The sequence below is a fragment of the Nesoenas mayeri genome (assembly GCF_963082525.1).
Source record: "Nesoenas mayeri genome assembly, chromosome: 3".
Classification (NCBI taxonomy): Eukaryota; Metazoa; Chordata; class Aves; order Columbiformes; family Columbidae; genus Nesoenas; species Nesoenas mayeri.
In genome coordinates, this window is record NC_137544.1 from 67,020,747 (window position 1) to 67,041,286 (window position 20,540).

General features: G+C 47.1%; 1 protein-coding gene across 3 annotated transcripts; it reads left to right on the forward strand.

Annotated features, from left to right (window-relative positions):
- Nucleotides 1–2,545: 2,545 nt before the first annotated feature.
- On the forward strand, nt 2,546–11,914 carry ZBTB2 (zinc finger and BTB domain containing 2; the record flags this gene model as incomplete). Of its 3 annotated transcripts, none has more annotated exons than XM_080342204.1 (3): nt 2,546–2,965; nt 6,827–7,010; nt 9,019–11,914. In XM_080342204.1, the coding sequence occupies 2 exons, from the start codon at nt 6,838–6,840 to the stop codon at nt 10,379–10,381; spliced, it is 1,536 nt and encodes a 511-aa protein (XP_080198330.1). In that variant the 3' UTR covers nt 10,382–11,914. The 3 variants fall into 3 exon arrangements, with proteins under 3 accessions (XP_080198330.1, XP_080198331.1, XP_080198329.1); XM_080342205.1 differs by lacking the exon at nt 2,546–2,965 and adding an exon at nt 3,980–4,425; XM_080342203.1 differs by lacking the exon at nt 2,546–2,965 and having other exon boundaries at nt 6,805–7,010.
- Nucleotides 11,915–20,540: the final 8,626 nt, after the last annotated feature.

Here is a 20,540-nt window from a genome sequence, read left to right on the forward strand (position 1 = left end):
ATTGCTCCCTGCAATAGAGATGACATGTCTCAGGTGTAAGCAAAGGTGTGAAGTTCAGCAGCATTAAACTCAACACAGAAATCTTTACAAAGATTTCAATGGATCTTGAATCAGACGGGATACTTTTAAATTTAAAATTGCATTATTGCTGGATTAAAGTACTGCAATCCAAACAAAGGTGCTTTAAAGCTGAATTATGAGCTATTAATAAAAAACCCATAACTAAGTTAATTTTTCTCCAGTTTCAGAGATAGCACAGAGAAGAACCCTACATGAACACCAACACAGAAGTACTCAATTGCAACACAGAAGAGAACAAACAGGCCACTAAGGCCTGCCAGATATCTGCTAGAAACACACTGGTATTCCACTGGCAGTCCACCCAATTTAACTGAAAGTCATTATATCACTTTCACCATCTTCCATGAGAATGAGACAAATCATCCACGGCTAAGCAACTTCAGTTCAAATGTCCATCCCCTCTCTTTACTTTGTATTTAGTTTGCAGAGTTGAAATGCAAGTGAAATGTACAAGTAAAAGATTTGCCAAGCAGACTGGTTAAATATATTTTATAAAAACTTTTGCCATGCACTCACACAGCAGAACTCAAAGAGCTGTTAAAAACGTGCCCCTTGTAGTTCAGCACATCACGGGTACTTGACGTGCATGGGTCCTAAAGATGCAGTTCTGTTCAGATGCTTTCTGTTCAGCAGCAAATAGACTATTGGCTTTCAGCTCCACTAAAATTAAAAATAAGTTATTGGATTTGGGGATATTTTAATGACTTAACTAGCTAGTTTTCAAGTGCAGCTTAACCTTGATAAATAATTATTCATATGTTATACAATGCAAAGAGACTCAAGCTGCGTCTATCAAGAATTCAATTAGCTTCAGTGGGAGACAGCAGAGTCAGACCCACATAAAACTGGTCTAGTCCTTCATCAATATATCCTGTAAAAATAACAATAGCCTGGGATGACTGCAATCATCTATTGATCTACAAACCAGACAAGATACAAGACACCTCCTTCCCCTCTCAGCACACCTCCTGTCAAGACACTAAGTTAAAAGAATTTGGGCCTTTTTTCCATAGCACATCTTATTTAATCACTGTGGAAACAGGAATCATCATCCCAGTTACAGCTAGCCCCCTACGAGCTTGCTTAGTTAAGTATCTTAAAAAAAGGTCATAATAATCTTGACCTAATTCAAATCACTCAAATTGTAACATAAGCTGTTCCTAAGGCACAACAGAAAGCATAGTTAATGACAGCAGGAGCAGGCCCCCAGGCTAGAGGGTGCAAAGGAAACCTCTTTAACTATTGCTGGCCAAATATCTTCTTAAGGTTTTCAACAAAGTTTCATTCTGAAAACAGTTTTGTCCGTGCCACTGCTCCAGGTAGCAGATGCCACCCCATGATAAGGCACAGATCCGTCCAGACCATGCCCAGACCGATTCTCTGAGTCAGAGAAAACATGCTCCAGCCCGACACTGGGCTCACCCTTCCATTTCTTCAGGGACTTCACGGCCTCTCGCAGAGGACGGCCTCCCTGCTCCGCACTAACGACTCTGACTAAATAACTTTCGCAAGACCAACCATTTTTTCATGTATCACAGCGTCCACTGGTCCATTTGTTTGTGCAGCTTTATAAGCACACATGAACTCTATAGCATGCCTTAGATCTGGATAAGAGGCCTGGCTACATCCGCCTTCCCTTTGCACTCCACTGCAAGCCAAACAGCTGTTGCTCAAAGTTGCAGATTTGATTTTTACAGAGGACTGCTACGTCCCCTCCTTAAAAGGCGAGTTAAAAATACCCAGTTCAAATAACTTGTCCACCTAAACAGCCGAACAGCAACCCCAGGCTTCCCGCGTTGCCCCTCTGAATCACTCTTTTTGACAAGTCAACTTGTAACCACCCATCTGGCAGTTCATCCAAAGCGTGCCCAGGACAGCTTCACAGAGACCGGCCCTCCAAAGCCCCGCAGCCTCCCCTTGCCGGAGCACCGAACCAAAACCGTACTGTAAGCGACACCGGGAGACAAGCCTGGGAGCCGCGGACGAGGACACCGGCTCACAAAGCTCGCGCCCGAGAGCCCCGGGATGCTCAGTCACACCTCCCGTTCCGCTCGCACAGCCGCCGGTTTGTCCCCGTCTCCGCCAAGTCCGGTGGCTCGGCGCGAAGCGCAGGGACGCACCTGCGCCCGCCACTTCTCCCCGGCGGAGAACCCGGGGAAAGCCTCGCTCGGCCGCCAAGCACCGCCCGGCAGGAGCCACCCGGCGTCCCCCGGCGTCGAAGCCGGGCGCCCCCGGCGGCACCGGTGGTGCTGGCGGCGGGCAGCCTCTGCCGCCGCGGCGAGGCCGGCAAGGCGCCGGGAAGGCGGCGGCGAGCGCAGCGCAGCGCAGAGCAGCGCAGAGCAGAGCAGAGCAGAGCAGCGCCGCCCCGCACCGGCCCGACACGCCGCCGCGGCCCCGAGCCGGGCCCGCTGGTGAACCAGCAGCAGCCCGGCCCGGCCCGTTATTCCGCAGCCCGGGCGGCGGAGGGGCGCTGGCAGCGGCGGCGAGCAGCACAGGCTGGGGGAGGCTGCACCGGCCCCCACCCCCGGGACTTTTAAAGAGGCAACGCGCCCGCCGCCGGAGGCCCAGGAGGAGGGCGGCGGCGGGGCCGGTCCCGCCGGTGCGGCCCGCGCAGCGCGCGGCGGGCGGGGGAGGGAGGGGCGGGCGGGGGCTGGGTGGCTCCTGCTGCTGCCGCCACAGCGCTCGCCGCCTCCCCTCCCCCCCGGCGGGGGCTCCTCGCTGCAGCCTCTGTGCTCCGCTCTCGGTCATGTGACCCTAACGTAACCGGACAGGAAAAGCCGCCGCCGCCGCCGCCGCGCTGACTCCGTTGTTGCTGCTGCTGCTGGGCGCGGAGACGGCGGCGGCCCGCGCGGCACCAGGCGCCTCGGCGGCCCGCGTCCCCCAGGTGAGCACCGGCCGCGCCGCGCCCCCCGGGGATCCCAGCGCCGCCCGCACGTGCGCCCGGCCCCTCCGCACCGGCCGCGGCCCGGGCTGAGGCGGCGGCGGGCGCGGGGGCGCGGCGGGGCCTGCTCGGCCCTACCTCCTCATTGTGTGCGAGGGGCGCCCGGCCGCGGGGTCCGGCCGCGCCGCGGCGGGCCGAGGGGGGCGCGGAGGAGGAGGCCCTCGCCTGGCGCCGCCGGGGCTGCCTGGCCCCCTGACAAACCCCCGCCGGGCCGGGCCGGACGGCTCCATCCGGGGCACAGCCCGGGGGGGGGGGATGGGCCCGCGCCGAAGGGAGGGGAGGGCTGGGCTGGGGGAGGGAGGGGGCAGCGGGAAGGAGAGAGGGAGGGGGCGGGGGGGGCCGGCGTATTCCGGCGCCGGGCTCGGCTCGGCCGGTTGGGGCCCGCCCGCCCGCAGCGGGGCGGCCCCGCCTCGGGCGGCATCCGGCGCAGGGAAGGGCGGGGGAGGAGGGCGCCGCGCGGCGCGGGAGGGGGCGGCCCCGCCTTTCTCTCCTCGGCAGGCTGGGCGGCCCTGGCGGCGGCGGCAGCGGCGGTTCCCGTCTCGCGCGCCCTGGCGGCTCCGCTCGCGCTGCGTCTCGCGCCGTCTCCGTCCGTCCGTCCGTGCGCGCGTGGCGTGCGCGGGGGGGGGCTGGGGGACGGACGGGGAGGGCGGAGAGAGGGGCGGAGCGCAGCCAGTGAAAGCGGCTCGCGGTCACCCGGCCTTCCGCCCCGGCGGCCAATGGGGAAGCGCCGTCACCTGTGCCACAGAGGCCGAGCGTGACTCTGGGGAGGAGGGGGGCGGAGGAGAGGGCGGGTGGTAAGCCACGCCCCCACGCCGCCAGCGGCGCCGCGCCGCGCGCTACGGCGCCGGCAGGCGGCGGGAGCGCCCGAGCGGCGCGCGCCCGTGCTCCCCCTCGTCTTCCCCCCCCCCCCCCCCGCTGCCGGCGCGCGCGCGCGGTCCCGTTGCGGCGGGCGGGGCCGGTGCGGGCCCCAGCGCGGGGTCCCGGCAGCCGCCTGTCTGCCCCGTGGGGGCGGGGGCTGCCCGCCGGTGGGGCGCGTTCGGCAGCGGCCGGGGCCGGCTGGTGCTCGCTGCCGCTGAAGTGGCCGGAGCGCCAGGAGCGGTCGGGGGGGCTGGTGTCCGCTAAGGTGTGCGCGGACGGACCGGGAAGCGCCGGGCTGTGCCCGAGCCGCGCCGGCAGCTGTTTCCTGTCAGCACGGGCTTCCCTGTCCGAGCGGCTGCCGGTCTCCGTGCTCCTCTCCTTCCCCCTCGCTCCCGGCGTCGCCGGAGTGCTCCGGTACCGGCTCTTTCTGAGTCACGCCCTTGACTTGTGGCACGGCTTCTCCGCTCGCGCTGTCCGGAGTAAACGTACGGCTTCCGAAAGGACTCGGCCTCGCGTGGTCTTTCACCCACAGCTGAGCAAATTAGGTAATTGTGATAAGTTGTGATAAGCGGAGCCAGGCTAGCCTGTCAAGCTGTGCAGGGGAGGGACTGTGCCTGTAGGGTTTCAGGGCACAGGAAATGTTGTACCACAGGTGTTAAACCCGTCAGTGCTAAAGCACAGCCTTGTTAGTGCTAATCACAGCGTTGTGATTAGGTAAGGGTAGAACTCCAGAACAAATGCATACCTGTAATGTACTGTAATATACAAAAGACAGCACTTTCCTTACCCCTGCCTTATCATTTCAGTTCAAAACATTTAAATATATTTTAAATGCACACAAAAACTTAGTGTTGTGCACGTGTAGGAACACTGTATCATTTTGTGAAAAGATTCATTCAGGTTCTGATGAAGGGTAACAGTTTCAACTGCCACAGTGACTGCTGTTTGGATAGGGGTGAAACTACAAGCTAAACAAATTTAGTATGATGGTAACTACAAAAGATGCCTTTCTGGCTTGGAGCTACTTCACATCAGTGGTTTGCTCTGCCTGACATCTTCGCTGCCCAAGTACAAACCAGACGCAACACTCATGAATTAAAAAATGTAGCACACAGAAAATAATCTAAATTAAAGCTAAAAAAAACCCCAAACAAACAACAAACAAACACCCGACTCTGGTGTGGGTTTTGGAACATCACAAGGTCTACCTGTGTGGAGCATCTTGCAGTATTAAATAACAATGAACATGGGTTTTGCTACTGCTGACAGCAAGTATTCCCTCTTGGAGAGAGGGGATTTTGGCATATTGTTTGTACAAACATAATTATACAAAAAGTAATTTAGAGAAGAGAGGGTGAAACTAAAGAGAGTTAGAACCTGTTGTGTTTTTGTTTTACCTTATTAACTGTAAGAAAATAATCAACTGTGTCTTACATTGTATTTCTTTGCCCTTACACCATTGACTCAAGTTCTGATCTCATGTGAATGCAAAGGAATGCATTTGGTCCGTCTGGTTATTGCTTTAAATACAAGGGCATTCTTCACTCTCCAGCAAGTAGAAATACTTGTTTCTGCAATGACTAAACATATTGGCATATGTGTAATGCATTTTTATTCTCTTTCCCAAAAGGCCACGCTGTTACTGTATAGATGAAATAAGCTGTTTGTACCCTACCTAAAATTTCAACAACTTACTGTTAAATTTGAAGAGGAAATACCCAAGACTTTTTATAAATCTACCATTTTTGATCCACTTCTGTTTTCACTTTCTTTTCTGTTCATAGAGCATCTGCATTGTTCTGGGCACAATATGGATAGGTATTTTGTTGACTTTTCGTGCTGTTTTATGGGGCTACATTACTGCATAATTTCATTCTTTCTGCCCAAAGCTGTGTTTGTTTTGGTTAAGCTTATATCCACTTGTTGATCTTACCGGCTGTATATTCATCCATCCAGCCACAGGCAACAGTCCTAATGTGTTTCTCCAGCTATTTTTCCCCAAAGTTATAAATTCTTGCTTCCAAGGCTGCTGTTGAATCCTTTGGAAAACATTTATATCTCTCAGGTAGTTCTTTGAGGGCAGCCTCCAACAGCCTGTACAAGGAGGTGCAGGGAGAGGGGTGTCCACAGAACCCCTGGTTTATGGGGGCTCAGGTTCTTGCCATATTGCACATTGGGTGCCTTGATTTGCTAGGTAAGCCTAAGGCTCTCTGGCATGTGGGTTCCTTATAAGATGCTGTTGTAGCTGGTCTCAGTTAATAAATAGCTGTTGAGTGAAAATATTGGCCCCTCGTGTTGTGACAGGCCAGAGGGCTTGCCAACACCTAGAATGACTTCATTTTTTCAGCCCAGGGACACTCAGGTATATATCTGGTATTTCCCAGGAGAGGGCATAACCATCAGAAATGCTTAGTTAATGTTTGGTTTGGGTTCAGCTGGATGGACACATAACTTTTAGATAATAGATATATGGAGACACTGAAAATTCAGGTTAAAAGCATCTAAGTTGCCTTTTTTGGGTTCTGCTCTTGTCTCTCCTACTCATTTAGGTGAGGGTAACTGATACCAGAAGGGAGATTTATTTTTCCTGTTTGAACAGATGAATGGCAGCCAAAATACTTTATTCTTCCCATTACAAATAGGTGTTTTTACTACTTATTTCTTCCTTTCCTTTTGCTGTGTATGTTTCCCCCTTGCCTTTTCAGAGCTCTTTAGTCCTGCCTCTACAAGCCTCAGCAAATCCTTTGCACCTGTGTGAATTGCATCGCCCATCATGAACCAGAGATTCTTGCCTACATGTGAGATATGTACACAGTAGCTTGGGATGAAGAGGTGTTACTAAAGCATGGTGTACAGATCTTAGAAGAAAATATCTGTTAAGAGACAAGTACTGTTATATCTATGCATCTACTGTTAAGTTTTACATGGAAGTAATTTGCTTTTCAGAGTGTAAAAAAATGGATTTGGCCAACCATGGACTTATTCTGCTGCAGCAACTAAATGCTCAGAGAGAGTTTGGTTTCCTGTGTGACTGCACAGTTGCCATTGGTGATGTCTACTTCAAAGCACATAAATCGGTCCTTGCTTCTTTCTCCAACTACTTCAAGATGTTGTTTGTTCATCAAACCAGGTAACTATAAAAAGGTTCACTGTTCAAATGTTCAGGTAGCTACGCTAAAGAGGTGGAGCAACATTTTTAAACCTGAAAGTGCTGGTTTTGCTTCTTGCTATGACTTAAGGAATATGGAATGCAGTTTTATCTGCAAACTAGAATCTCACTTGAAAACGTGTTGAAGTTGAACTGTGATTCATTAACACTAATGTTGTGATTTAGCACAATTTCTTTATCATTATAAAAGCATAGAATTCCTAGAACTGAATATTTAAAGGATTCTGTCTTTACTCTTGCACTTTCCTTCCCCCACTCACTATTCTCTTCTCTCTTTTGGCACTATTCTTAATGTTTCCGTAGCATTTTATACAACCCAATTAGTATTTGCTAGGAGATTTTGAGAAATGAACTTATAAAAGAAGTTTTTTGGTTTTGTTTTTACAGTTTACTTAAGTTAGTTAAATAATACTGCATAGTGGTAGAAAATAAGGTGGTGGGGTTTTTTTGTTGTGGGTTGTTTTTTTTTTTTTTTTTTGAGGGGGAGGGCAGAAGCAGCCTTACATGGAAGGCAATGAAAAGCTAACAAAAGTGTTAGACTGTTTTAAAGAAATGTTTTTGTCTTTTCTTTTTCCCAGTTATTTGAACTATCTCAAAAAGTTTACGTTAAGTGAGTGAAACTCCTAACTCCTTGGCTAAGAGTTCTTAGCTAAAAGTAAACATCAAGGACAGAAGTGCATTTGCACTTCTGAGACTGGGCTGCAGGCAGATGTATTGGTCTTCATGCTCCATCAGGAGCACACAGTCATCCCTGGAAGACAGCATTGCAAAGTTTACTTTTGAGTAATATATCCCAATTCAAAAGCAGTCAGATTGCTCAAGAAGGATGCACCTCAAGAAACAGAGGAATTGGCTGTAATATCCTCCTCAGCTTGGCAGCCTACTGTGGTTAGAGCATTCAGACCACAGTGTGCAGTCTTGTCCGTTTCAGGATTTCTGTCTTATTTAATGTTTGTGTAATACTAGAGCTACAAATAACTCTGGAAAAAACATTAGAATCCCAGATCTTCTCCTGTTAGCTGACTGGCCTAACCAAGATGTTCCTCATTTTATTTCTTCTTCTGTGAGCCTTGGCTCTCTTTTTGCACAGGGATCCAACTTCAGCCAGGGGTGTGGTGGGTGTTTCAGTCCAGAGTATCCTAAAGGTGGATGCACAGGGCATGCTCTCAGCTGGAGGACGGTGTTGGTCTCGGTCCTGGGCTGAAGAAGGCATCACAGCCAAAGCATTTCACTTTGTTGAGCACTCTAACCAAGGGGCTGTTAGGCTGACCAGGTGGTACCACTGGTGCTACCTTTTCTTCCTCCCTGTTGAAGGAAGGAAGCTACCGCTCTGCTTTGTAAGGAGCCTGGTCTCCACAGGATAGATGTGCTCAGGCTACACCTGTTGCAGGGGATTCACACCCCATCCTTCATGGTTTCTGGGTCATAATGCAGTTGAGACAAGGTGATACCACACATTTGCAGAACTGTAGGTGTGAACACTAGTAAGCCATAGAAGCCAAAGAACCAAGTGCCAGATGAATTTTATGTGTTTTCAAGACTAAGTACTGAGAAGTTTAATGGATTGTCAATTAGACTCCAGTGCTAGCAGGTTCTAATTTAGCTACAGATGTGTTTAAATCCACCTGAAAAAAGGGAAAAATATCTTTGCAATTTACAAAATATATTAATATGTAACACCAAATCTATAACATAACAACAATTTAGGAGGGTGTAGTTTGCAATGGGACAGCTTTGTCTTTCAAGCCAGTTACTTGAAGAAGTTACTGAAGAAAAAAAAATGTCATCTTTCAAGTGGCCAATAAGATTAGCTCTTTTATGTTAAAGCGTTTCGCTGTATTTATTGCAGATTCTGTGTTTGAATTTAAGTAGATGCTTCTGATTTTTATCAATGCTTGAATAACTTAGATCTAGTAAAAAAAAAAATATTTTCCTTATCTCTTACTGGTCATTTTGTTTCACCTTTCAGTGAATGTGTCCGTTTGAAAGCGACTGACATACAGCCAGATATCTTCAGTTATCTTTTGCATTTGATGTACACTGGGAAGATGGCACCGCAACTCATTGACCCAGTTCGGCTAGAACAGGGAATAAAGTTTCTGCATGCATATCCACTAATTCAAGAGGCCAGCCTTGCAAGTCAGGGAACTTTTTCTCACCCAGATCAAGTTTTTCCATTAGCATCTTCATTATATGGCATTCAGATCGCAGATCACCAGATAAGACATCCCACTAAGGTTACATCAGCGACTGACAAACTCGGGCGAGACGCAAGGCCACAGACATCGCGGATGAACCAAGAGCAGGTCTCTGAAGGCTCGCAGCTCTCGCAGTTAGCCACAACTCTGCCACAAGTGACCCGGACAAATATGTCCACTTCTGACCCATTGCCATCTTCTTTATCTCCAGAATTGGTATCTGCTGCTGGAAATAATTCACCTTCAGGAGAAGAGGCCAACATGGAAGCATCTTCTTCAGATGAACAGCCTGCCTCACTCACAATAGCACATGTCAAGCCAAGCATTATGAAAAGGAATGGAAGCTTCCCAAAATACTACGCCTGCCATCTCTGTGGTCGCCGGTTCAATTTGCGAAGTAGTTTGCGTGAACACCTGCAGATCCACACAGGAGTTCCCTTCACATCTAGCCAGCAAGGAGAAAGTAATATTTCTTTGTCTCTCTGTAACAACACAGCTGATAAAGATGCTGTGGAAGTGCCTGAAGCGGGGATGATTAGTGACAGCGAGCTGCAGCAGATCTCAGACTCCCCAATAATTGATGGGCAGCAGCAGTCGGAGACACCACCTCCCTCTGACATTGCAGACATAGACAACTTGGAGCAGGCAGATCAAGAGAGGGAAGTAAAAAGGCGGAAATACGAGTGTTCCATCTGTGGTCGCAAATTTATTCAGAAAAGCCACTGGAGGGAGCACATGTACATACACACTGGCAAACCCTTCAAGTGCAGCACTTGTGACAAAAGCTTTTGTAGGGCTAACCAGGCTGCCAGACATGTGTGCCTAAACCAGAGCATGGACACGTACACGATGGTGGACAAACAGACTCTGGAACTCTGTACCTTTGAGGAAGGCAGTCAAATGGACAACATGCTAGTACAGACCAACAAGCCCTACAAATGTAACTTGTGTGACAAAACATTTTCAACTCCCAATGAAGTAGTCAAACATTCGTGCCAAAATCAAAACTCTGTCTTTACACTAGAAGAAGATCGCTCCATTCTGCTAGGTGGTGGGGACACAGAAGCCACAGAGACTGATAATGCAGTGTTAGCCTCCATCAAAAAGGAGCAGGAAGCAGTGTTGTTAGACTGAATGTGAAACCTGTATCAATTTTTTAAAAGTTTCTTTACTCCTTTTTTATTAAATCAATTTTTTCCTCCCCCCACCTCTTACCTCACTTACCCCTGCCATCTTTTCCACCAGCCTCCTTCCCACCCTTTGTCTTCAGCAACCAGAACTGTACTGGCACATTAGGAAATTGGACTTTGCCTCTCCCACCAAAACAAGCAAAAAGCTCTTGCATCAAACCACAACACAATTGATTTTAATACAAAGGAACGTGTGAAAAAAAATAATCCAGCTATGTTGATAGTATTAGTTAATCCAAATTTAATAGATTTTAAACAAAATTTAGATTGCTTAAAAGTGTATTTAGATACAATGATGAGTGTAATGAGAAACGGATGATCAGTTTGGTAAGCAAATATAGATATATATCTATATATATATAGATATATATTAGTTTCCCTGGTAAAAGGCATTTTGAGAAGATCTGGCAAATTAAACACCATGCTTTTTAGAAGTCCACGTACAAGCTGATTAAGGTTATAACTCAAAACCCTTGGAACTTTCCTCAATGAATGCAAAAATCACTGTTCATTGACTTAAAAAGAGCTGAGGGTGTTGGGTTTCTTTTGGCCTTATGTTTTCCTTCAAGTATGCCTTTGGGTATCTGTTTCAGATAGCATCATTGAGTTAAGCAAAGTAGTTACTTAGTCAAATTTTGACTTAAGTAGCTGTAATAATAATGTGATGGCAATCTTTATATATATATATAAAAAAATACTGTATATGTATAAAGATTTATATATATATATAGAAAGTGTTTGTGTGTATATTTGGTACAGGTAAATAAATGCACACATCCTTTTTAAGCAACTGGCCGTCTACTCTCAGATTCAGCCCAGAAAGTCTTTTAGTTGTTTGACCAAAGTAGTCACTGCACAGGTTATTTTTAATCAAATTTAAAATGTCCTGAGCTGTGTGCATTTTTATTGGCCTGTTGAAGAGAAGCTAATAGGTAAGTATTGTCACCCATGCTATACAAAGGAAACCAGAGAAGTGACATACTGGTGAGCACTGTACCATCATTAGTGCAGCACATGCATGTGGTCTTAGCTATAGGTTTGAGTCATTCTGGATGAAAGGAGAGAGAAAAGCTTTATGGCCTTAGGCAAGGAAAGTCCATGATTTCATTTGGTCTAATGGCATGAGTTAAGAGGAAGCAAAAGTGGTGCAAAGATGTTCTAGCAACAGGGGATCATGGTTGTTTTAATCTATAGTGCTGACAGACAGATTCTGCTCTATGACATAGAGTCCTGTTATTTTCAAAGCCAACACAAAGTCTGCAAAAACTGAAAGGGTGAATTCTGTAGTTTTAGTTACTGCTGATGGTAGCACTGCATCTTTGTGTTAAAAATCAAGTTGCTAATTATTATTTTATATAGATGCCCAGATTTTTTGCTGGTAGCCTAAAAACCTAAACTGACAGCAGCAGTGAAGCCCACTGAGCAATTACTGGGCCAAAAGAAGGTATAAGTGGACAGAATAAGTGCCCCATTCTAAATGGAGACAGTGTGTGTTTTGGGGGGAGGGGCGGGAGAGGGCAAGTCAAAACCACAGCTCTTCTCTGTGTATACGTTTAAACTGAATATCATCTTTTTGTGTATAGTTAAGTTCTCAGATTTGTAAGTTTTTATACATCATTTCATTGAATAAAAACTTAATTAAATGGGATTTGAATTATTGAGTTGAAGGTGGAAGGTTGTTGGTTTTCACTCTTCATGAAAGACTTCTTACTGAATCAATTTAAAAGCCAAGCAATGTATTCTGTGTATCAGAGTAAAACCTCCATCATACAGATGAACAAATAGCTTACTAAAGCTTGAAAACAGTGGATTTAGCACCAAGGGTCACTACATATTCATTTTTTCTAGTTTATTGTAACATGAGAATTATTTTAAAATTCATTGTAAGTGGTTTTGAGTTTATTATCTCTCTGTATTAGAGTAATAGATCTAAAATCAATTGATTTTACTTCAAAGTATAAAAGTGTTTTGAGATAAAAAAGTAACATCTTATAGAATTATTTTAGGATGCCCATTTAAAAACTTTTTTAGGATCTTCATTGACCAATGTAATTTCTTTAAATGTGTTCTTTATTTCATCTTATGTACTCTGAAATGCTCTCAGAGCAGGAAAAAAAAAAAAAAATCTTTCCTAAATCAGGATAAGCTCAGCTTTTCAGGTTGCTGTGGTTTAGAGGATAGTCTCCAGTTTATTTCCAAAATGACTACAGCTGCTAAAGTTGCTGTAGCCACCTCAGCTATTAATTACTGTTTGGTCAGATGCCTTTTTTTTTTTCTTTTTTTTCAGAGCTCCAGCTCTGCTCCAGTTCAGAGTACAACAGATTAGCTCAACTCCCCAGGTGGCTGGTTGTACCAGGAGAGTACATATGGCCACACTATTTTTTGTGAGACATTCAGCAGCCCTGGGTCCTCACTTCATTCCTGCTCTCACCTCCATGGTTAGGAGAACATGATGTTTGCTCAGCTATATGTTGAATGGCTTAAGTGAACTGATGCCACTGAAAAACAACCAGTCTTTAAAAATGCTATTTTTCTTTCAAATCTGTTCCCTATTTTAGCTCTGCAGATGCCTTCAGACAACTCACAGATTGTGCAAGGGCAGATATGAGGAGAGAAGAGGCTTACTGAAGCCAGCGTTGCTGTTGGCAACATCCAGGGCGAAGAGGGTGGGAAGCAGACTGTCACTGGGGCAGGTCCCTCATCTGGTTGGCAGTGTGGCCTTGCCAGCCCGTGTACTGCCCAAAAAGAAGGGGTGGTGTAGGGCAGGGAACAAGCAGCCAGCGGAGAAGTTTGTTACGAAAGCTCTGCTGCAAAAAAAACCATTAAATTGGAGGCTCAGCAGATATACTTTCACCTGTTAATATTTATTCTTAAGAAATAACTGTCAGGCAAGAAGAAAAAAAAAATCACAATAAAGAGATTATTTTTATATGTGTTCAGCTATCATAATGGTTTATTTTAAATACCTTTTATTGTCTGATGCTCCATAGTGATGTTTAAGTCATTGCCTCTTACTGCTTGAGCAGTTTTGTTTTTCTACAACAAATTAGAAAAAGTATGTTCTGTTATTAACAGATGCATCAAGAATTTGAGTAACTACAGCACAACTATAGTTTTGATCCAGCTTCTTTGTTAAATCCCGTCTGAATTATTATTACAGTCAGAGACAACTTCATGCTTTATCTTTAAACTTTTGACTGAAATTTGTGACCAAGTTGCTCATTACTCATTCAGTCTGCTCATCTTCTGAAGTTGTGAATGTTCTACCAAATGAAAGAAGACAGCTTTGCAGGAACTACTGAATAATCAGTGAAAATCTGCCGTCATTCAAGGCTGTGGGCTGGACCTTCATCCTCAGCGTATTTCCAAAGGAGTAACTTCAAAGTTAATTTCCTGGGCATGTCACTTGACAGGACAGGAAGTACCAAACACCTACAAATCTATCTGCTCAATAGAAATAACAGATGATTATCACTTCTGAAAGTGAAGATTGCAGTCCTGTGCAATCAATCAATCAATCAATCAATCAATGTCAACTTTGTATCAAGTACCTTCTTGGTCACTGGTCTGATAATAATTCTGCTTCTGCTGGGGGAGAATTTATTAGAAGATGCTAGTGTTACAAACATTGAGTAGTTTAAACTGTGTTCCAGCTTACACTGCAGGGCCTTAAATTGCTATCTTGTTCAGAAAATCTGCTTTTTTTTTCTGGCTCTGTAGCTCCAAATCCCATAAAATAATAGCTTCAGTCACAAAAGGTAGTCAGTCACGATTAAAAAAAAAAAAAAGGCAGATTTATTTCTGTTTGCTTTAAATAATGTATTTGACATTACAAAAACTTTTTACATTAAGTAAAGGAAACCTGGTTAGACAAGAGCAGGTTCTATGGTGCCCAGTGGCATTACAATCCCTTGCAATGTTTTTTTCCAATCTGCTTAGCAGCAGGATTACCTTTTTTAAGTACTTCAACTTTTCTGAGAGTAAGATAATTCTTCAATGATCTTTGGCCCAAGCAATTGAAGACCACATTGATTAATTCTTAACCAAGTTATTTTCCTCAATTGTATTCCAACACCTTTTAATCTTAAAAAGAAACACAACTAAGGGAGAGTTCGTTTTGGAGGTCTGTCATTGACTCATTGCTTCCTAAAAGTCGATAAATGTTTCCATGTGGCAAGATATTTCATAGCTAATATTGATTAGGAGTATTTAGGCTACTTAAAACAAATTACGTTTAACAGTCCTACCTCAACACTGTAAATATTACACTGTTAGCTACAGCAGCATACCTTCCTCATGAAATCTAGGTGAAATGCTTCCAGTGGTGATAAAGGCTATCTGTTTAAAAAGCCCAGCTGTTGTCCTACCTGAGGCAGTATGTTTCCATTTCTACAGCTCTTGTTTTGTTCATTTGTTTTTGTTTGTAAAAATGCCTGTTGTTGTCATGGGATAATTTAAATCACACTCATACCCAAACCACAACAAAAGGCAGAAAGAAGCAAGAAGTCTTTTGCAGCACACCTCAATGTATATTTGCCAGATCATCTAGAACTCCTTAAACCTGGGCTTCTATCAAGCCTGCCATTAAAAATGACATACTTATGACATATTTTAAAGAAATTTAGCCAAAACCATGAAACACACTTCCTCTGCAGTAGACTTGCTGCCATGCTGTCTATACATCCACACTTTTGAAGAGATCACATGTGCCAAGATGCAAATCTCAGCACAGTCTTAGCTCAGCTGTCAGTAACTGGTGCCACTTCTTGAACTCTTTCCTTCAATGCTATTCCTTACTCTGTCAACCATATGGCTAAAGCATTTTCCATTTTGTTACTACTGTATTGTGTAAGTCCAGTTTTCACCAGTGAATTATTTGGTGGATTGTCACAGTTTACTCGGGCCTCTCAAATTCACGGGGCACTGTACTCTGTGAAATTAGCTTTATTTCATGAGTTCACCAGATAAAAATCAAACAAGGGCTCAATCTCCTACTCTAGATTGTCAGGTCTCTATCTCATTGCTTCAACAATTCACACGTTCATTAACATACAAAGTCATTGAACCACACACTTATAAGCAAGAGTTGCCTGGCTAAGGACGAGGGTGCTCATCTTTCTTCATCCGTCTCACTGCAAGTGTCCCCTCTGTCACCTCAGGAATCCTGGCTGCTGGTGGATCCGATTCCGAAAGCTTTCTGGGACAAGCTGGTGTATACCTGCCTTCCAGCTTGGAAGTCTGGTCTACACCTTTCCTGTGGCTTGTTGCTCCTCAGAAACTACCAAGCTATTACTTTTGTAAGGCTGCAGGGACAGCAGCTCTTACCTCTTTCTGGACACAGTATCCAGGGCGCAGGCTGCTCTTTCTGCAGCCACATGGTGCTGCTCCCCACACAGGCAGGTCTTTGTAGGAGCTGTGCCTTAGGGCAGCCCTGAGCAGGAGCCTAGTGAGCAGCCCCTGCAGGTCTTGGCCTTATTTCTGCTGTTGCCTTATCGTTTCCTGGCTTGATTCAGCCTGGCACTGAATACAGCAGCAACCTAGAGCTGATACTGCACTTACCTTCAGAGCCCACTGAAGCAGCTTCATATTCTGCGTGTGCATTCTGTACACATACATCACTGATGCAGGCTTGTGCCCTGTGTCATGTTTTTTCCTTTCTAGTGGCTCTCCAGGCTGGACTGAAACTCACCTACCAGGGGAGATACCTGCTAGAAGAAGCTGCTGCCTTTGCCACATCAATTTCTCCAGTTTTTGGGGCGTTAATATGAAGCAGGATTGGGGATGTAAGGTACATGCTGAGGTACATGTTGACTTGTGAGGAGCTAGCTGAGGCCAAAAGACAAGCGGCGAGTTGCCGAAGGCAGCACTAGATGGTGCAATCACACCAGGGCAACCACCCAGGTCTCCTGGCTCGTTCTGGCTCGCTGTTCAGCAGCCCTTCCCAGGGTCAGGCATTGCGCACCCCAAATAATGTTTCCTAACAGTGCTCCTGCATGAAGGGGCTGCACTTGAGATCCAGAGGGGACAGAAAAGCCTCTCACAGTCCTGCCTTGCAGCAGCCTTGCCACAGACAGCAGTCCTTTGCACAGCGGTCTGCAGAACACGTAGAAGTATGAAGTCCTGAAGCTTGCAGCAGCAGGTATAGAAAGGAGTACATTTTCACATCTTAACTGAGAATATGTAATTTTAAATATTGTTAAATTTTATTTTATATTATATATATGCACATATATATAATACCGTTGCATCTGCCATTTAGGACTGATCAAGACCATTTCCCCTCAAAAGGAGCTGAATCCAAATTGGGTTGATTTCGTGGTGGCACAGTTAGTCAGTCCCTCAAAGTGCAGCCCCGGATGAGGACAAGCAACGATTTGAGCTCCGAGAGGCCAGGGGTGCACGTTCACCTTGACTAACCGGTCGTTGACACGGCGCGTCCCGCCTGCCGGCAGCGCGCCGGAGACTCCCCTTCTCCGGCAAGGGCGGCGAGGGAGGGCCGCCGCAGGGGAGCCGGAGGCGAGAGCAGCGAGCCCAGGCGTGCCGGGAGGGCGCGGCCCGACGGAGGCGAGCACTCACGACTCCGCGGTGTCCGGCTGTACTCGGTACTCCGGGCGGGCGGGCAGGGCGTGCGGCCCCTGCGGGCATCGATGGGGGCCGGGCCGGGATGGCCTGGCCCGCGGCGGGCGGTTCCCTCAGCTGTAACGGCCGTCTCCGGACAGCGCGCGGGAGGGCGGGGAAGCGCCGCGCATGCGCAGACACCGGTGGCGGCGGTTGGTGGCCAGCGACCGTTACGCCGGTGGCGCTTCAAGCGGGTGTGCGCCTTCTGTCACAGCTCTTGTGACTGCAGGGACGTGGGCCTCCCTGCAGCTGGGTGTCTAAGGAGCTTCGTGGGCTTGCCTTACCAGAAAGGTGCTGCTGGTGTGGGCAGCGGAAATTCCTCCCAGTTGGCTTAGTAACACCACAATTGGACTTAAAACTGGGCTGATCAGGGCAATTTGTCATCTTTCCCACAGGTCAATGTGCTTTTGAGGTAAGAGGATAGCTGCCCTGGGGAGTAAAGTGTGTCTCAGAGCAGAAGGCTGCGCTGCCACCTGTTTTTCCTGAGCTTCGTTGCCGCAAAAGTGTGGCAGGATGCAAACCCCTCTCTCTCCCCCTCCCTCCTTCATCACGAAAGGGGCAAACACATCTCCCTCTCTCTCTGCTACTTGAGGCTAACAGCTGCTTTTGTTTGGCCACAGAGCACCCTGGCCAGGGCCCTCAGGAGAAGGGAGTGCTGAGGTACCAGTGAGCCGCTGGGCGCCTGCGGCCAGTGTGGGGGATCTTTGGAGGCTTCAGGGGCACCTCCACACCCAAGGTGGGGGTGCACAGAAGCTTCTGGAATGCCTGCAGTCAGATCTGATCAGTCAATGCAAAACGGGACTCTCTCATCGAGACTCCGCCCCTTGTCGCGGGTCTCTCGGAGCACGAGCAAGACGCTGTTGCCGAGAGCCCCCCTGCCCGGGACGGAGACCCCGCTTGCCTTGCCGCCATGGATGTGAGTAAAACTTCTCCTCGCAGGGTTGTGAGTGTATGTACTTTCCGTGCACAATATGACCACGTGTAAAATTAATCCTCGCATACTCGCGGGTGTATTTTCCTCCCGTGCTTCCACATAAGCACGTGTAACTTTCCATGCACATTTGCACGCGTACTTTTTGTGCTTAATACAAGCACGTGTAAAATTACCCCTCTCAGGATTGCGAGTGTATCTACTTTCCGTGCACATTTGCACGCGTACTTTGCGTGCTCAATATGAGCACGTGTATAAATTAACCGTTGCAGAATCGCGAGTGTATTTTCCTCCCGTGCTTCCACATAAGCACGTGTAATGTTCCGTGCACATTTGCACGTGTATTAACCCTCGGAGAATCGTGAGTGTACACTTTCCGTACTCAATACGAGTACGTGTATCCCTTTAAAATAGTCCCACACCGTGTTCAGGCAAGTCTGTACTCTTCCCGGACTCAAGGGCGGCTCCGGCATTGTTTTGGCTGAAGCCATGTGCATGCACTCTGTGGACCTCCTGTTGTGGTGTTGCTGCCCCTTAATAATTTTCCTCAACTGATATCCAAACCTGTATTCAAGTCACTTTTGAAGTGCTAAACCCCTGTTTCTCACCTGTTTAATAAAAGTTGTTTTGGACTCTGTTGTCCCTTAGACTAACCTCGGAGTGCCTCCGTGACAAAAAGAAAGAAAAGCAAAAATCACCCGAAAGAACTGGCTGAAACCGATTCAGCTTTCATCTGCGTGCAGAGCTGTGCCGTGCAGAGTGGAGAGCTGACCTGGTTAAAGAGTAGCTCGATCTGAACAAGGAGTGAATGAAAGACAACTAAGTAGGTATCTGAGGAAGCAGCCACTTAAACTGTCCATGCCTCAAAGGACACGACCTTTCCTGTTTGGGGGGGGGGGGCGGAGGCGTGTTTATTTTTTGTTTGTTTTCTTTTTTACATTCTATTGACTGTTTCCTCTTGAGAGAGCGGGACAATACAAGGCACAGAAGTAGCACTGGGGTATTTTACATTCATAGAGGATCTTGACGTGGCAGAGGTTTCTGCGATAACTTTGGCAGCTTGCAATGACAACAGTTTTCACTATGCAGTTGGACCTTGCCCCCATCTCACAGCAAGAGCATAAGCAGGGGCTTCTGCAGTATTGTCAGCCACTCAACGGACATGATTGTCCTGCTCTGCTCTGTATGGGTACGGCCTCACCTGGAGCACTGTGTGCAGTTCTGGGCGCCACAGGATAAAAAAGATACTAAGCTACTGGAGAGTGTCCATAAGAGGACTATGAAGTTGATGAAGGTTTGGGGGGGAAGCCGAATGAGGAGCAGGTAAAGACACTTGGTTTGTTTGGCCTGGAGAAGAGGAGACTAAGGGGAGACCTCATCGTGGTCTACAGCTTCCTCACAAGTGGAAGAGGAAGGGAAGGCACCAAACTCTTCTCTTTAGTGAACAATGACAGAACTCGAAGGAATGGCAAGAAGATGTGCCAGGGGAGGTTTAGGTTGGACGTTAGGAAAAGGTTATTCCCCCAGAAGGTGGTGGAGCACAGGAACAGGCTCCCCAGGGAGGTGTCACGGCCCCAAGCCTGACAGTGTTCAAGAAGAGACTGGACAACATCCTCAGACACATGGTGTGAACTGTGGGGTTGTCATATGCAGGGACAAGAGTTGGACTTGATGATCCTTGTGGGTCCCTTCCAACTCAGGACATTCTATGATTCTGCCTTTGAATACCTGTCACAGACAGAATTGAGAACACATGGCATCCGCTCTGCCAGCCAAGGAGTAGCAGTGCCCTGATGATAGTGCTCCTCTTAGGGCTGGTGCTTTCCCCTTGCTTCTGCCAGTCAGGCCACAGAAGGTGCTACCAAATGCAGAGTACTTGCCCCAGACAATGGGAACCCCATCTTCAGTCCTCATTAACTCGGGGATCGGAAGTCTCTTAGCATGGGATTTGTATCTATATCTTAAAAAGGAGAGCATACTGAGAATTTGGAGATGATGCTTGCATCAATGCTTTTTTCCTCTTCAGAAACTGTAAGAGATGGATCTTCTTGCTCCTAAAGGATTTTCTTTCTGCTCCAAAAAGAAGTTGTCCTACAGAAATTAGTTCTCAAGACCTGTATTTGTGTATCAGCACAAGTCCTTGGTAGACCCATGAGAAAGTCACCTAGTGTTGCAGTGTCAGGTAAAAACTTGTCCTGCAAGAGAGGGTGATGTCTGCCTCTCGCCACACACTGCTGATGATCTCCCAACTGCTTACAGGAGCTGAGGTTTTGCATGGTGAGAGGAAACAAGTGCAGCTGCTGCTGCCAAGAGGATTTATTTGCTCTGGCATGGAGCTGTTGGTAGCAGTACTCATGTGCAGTGCCACACCTCAGTGGTGACTCTTACGTAGAGAAATGAGCGCATTTATTTCCTGTTGCTGTCCAGGAACATTATTAAGCATGGCTCTGAGCACCTAGAAATAGGGATACAACACACTGGCACTTAGCACTGTTGTCTCTGCCATTGAGCATAAGGCAGAGAGGTCATTTGCAAAAGAGTAACACTCCAGGCT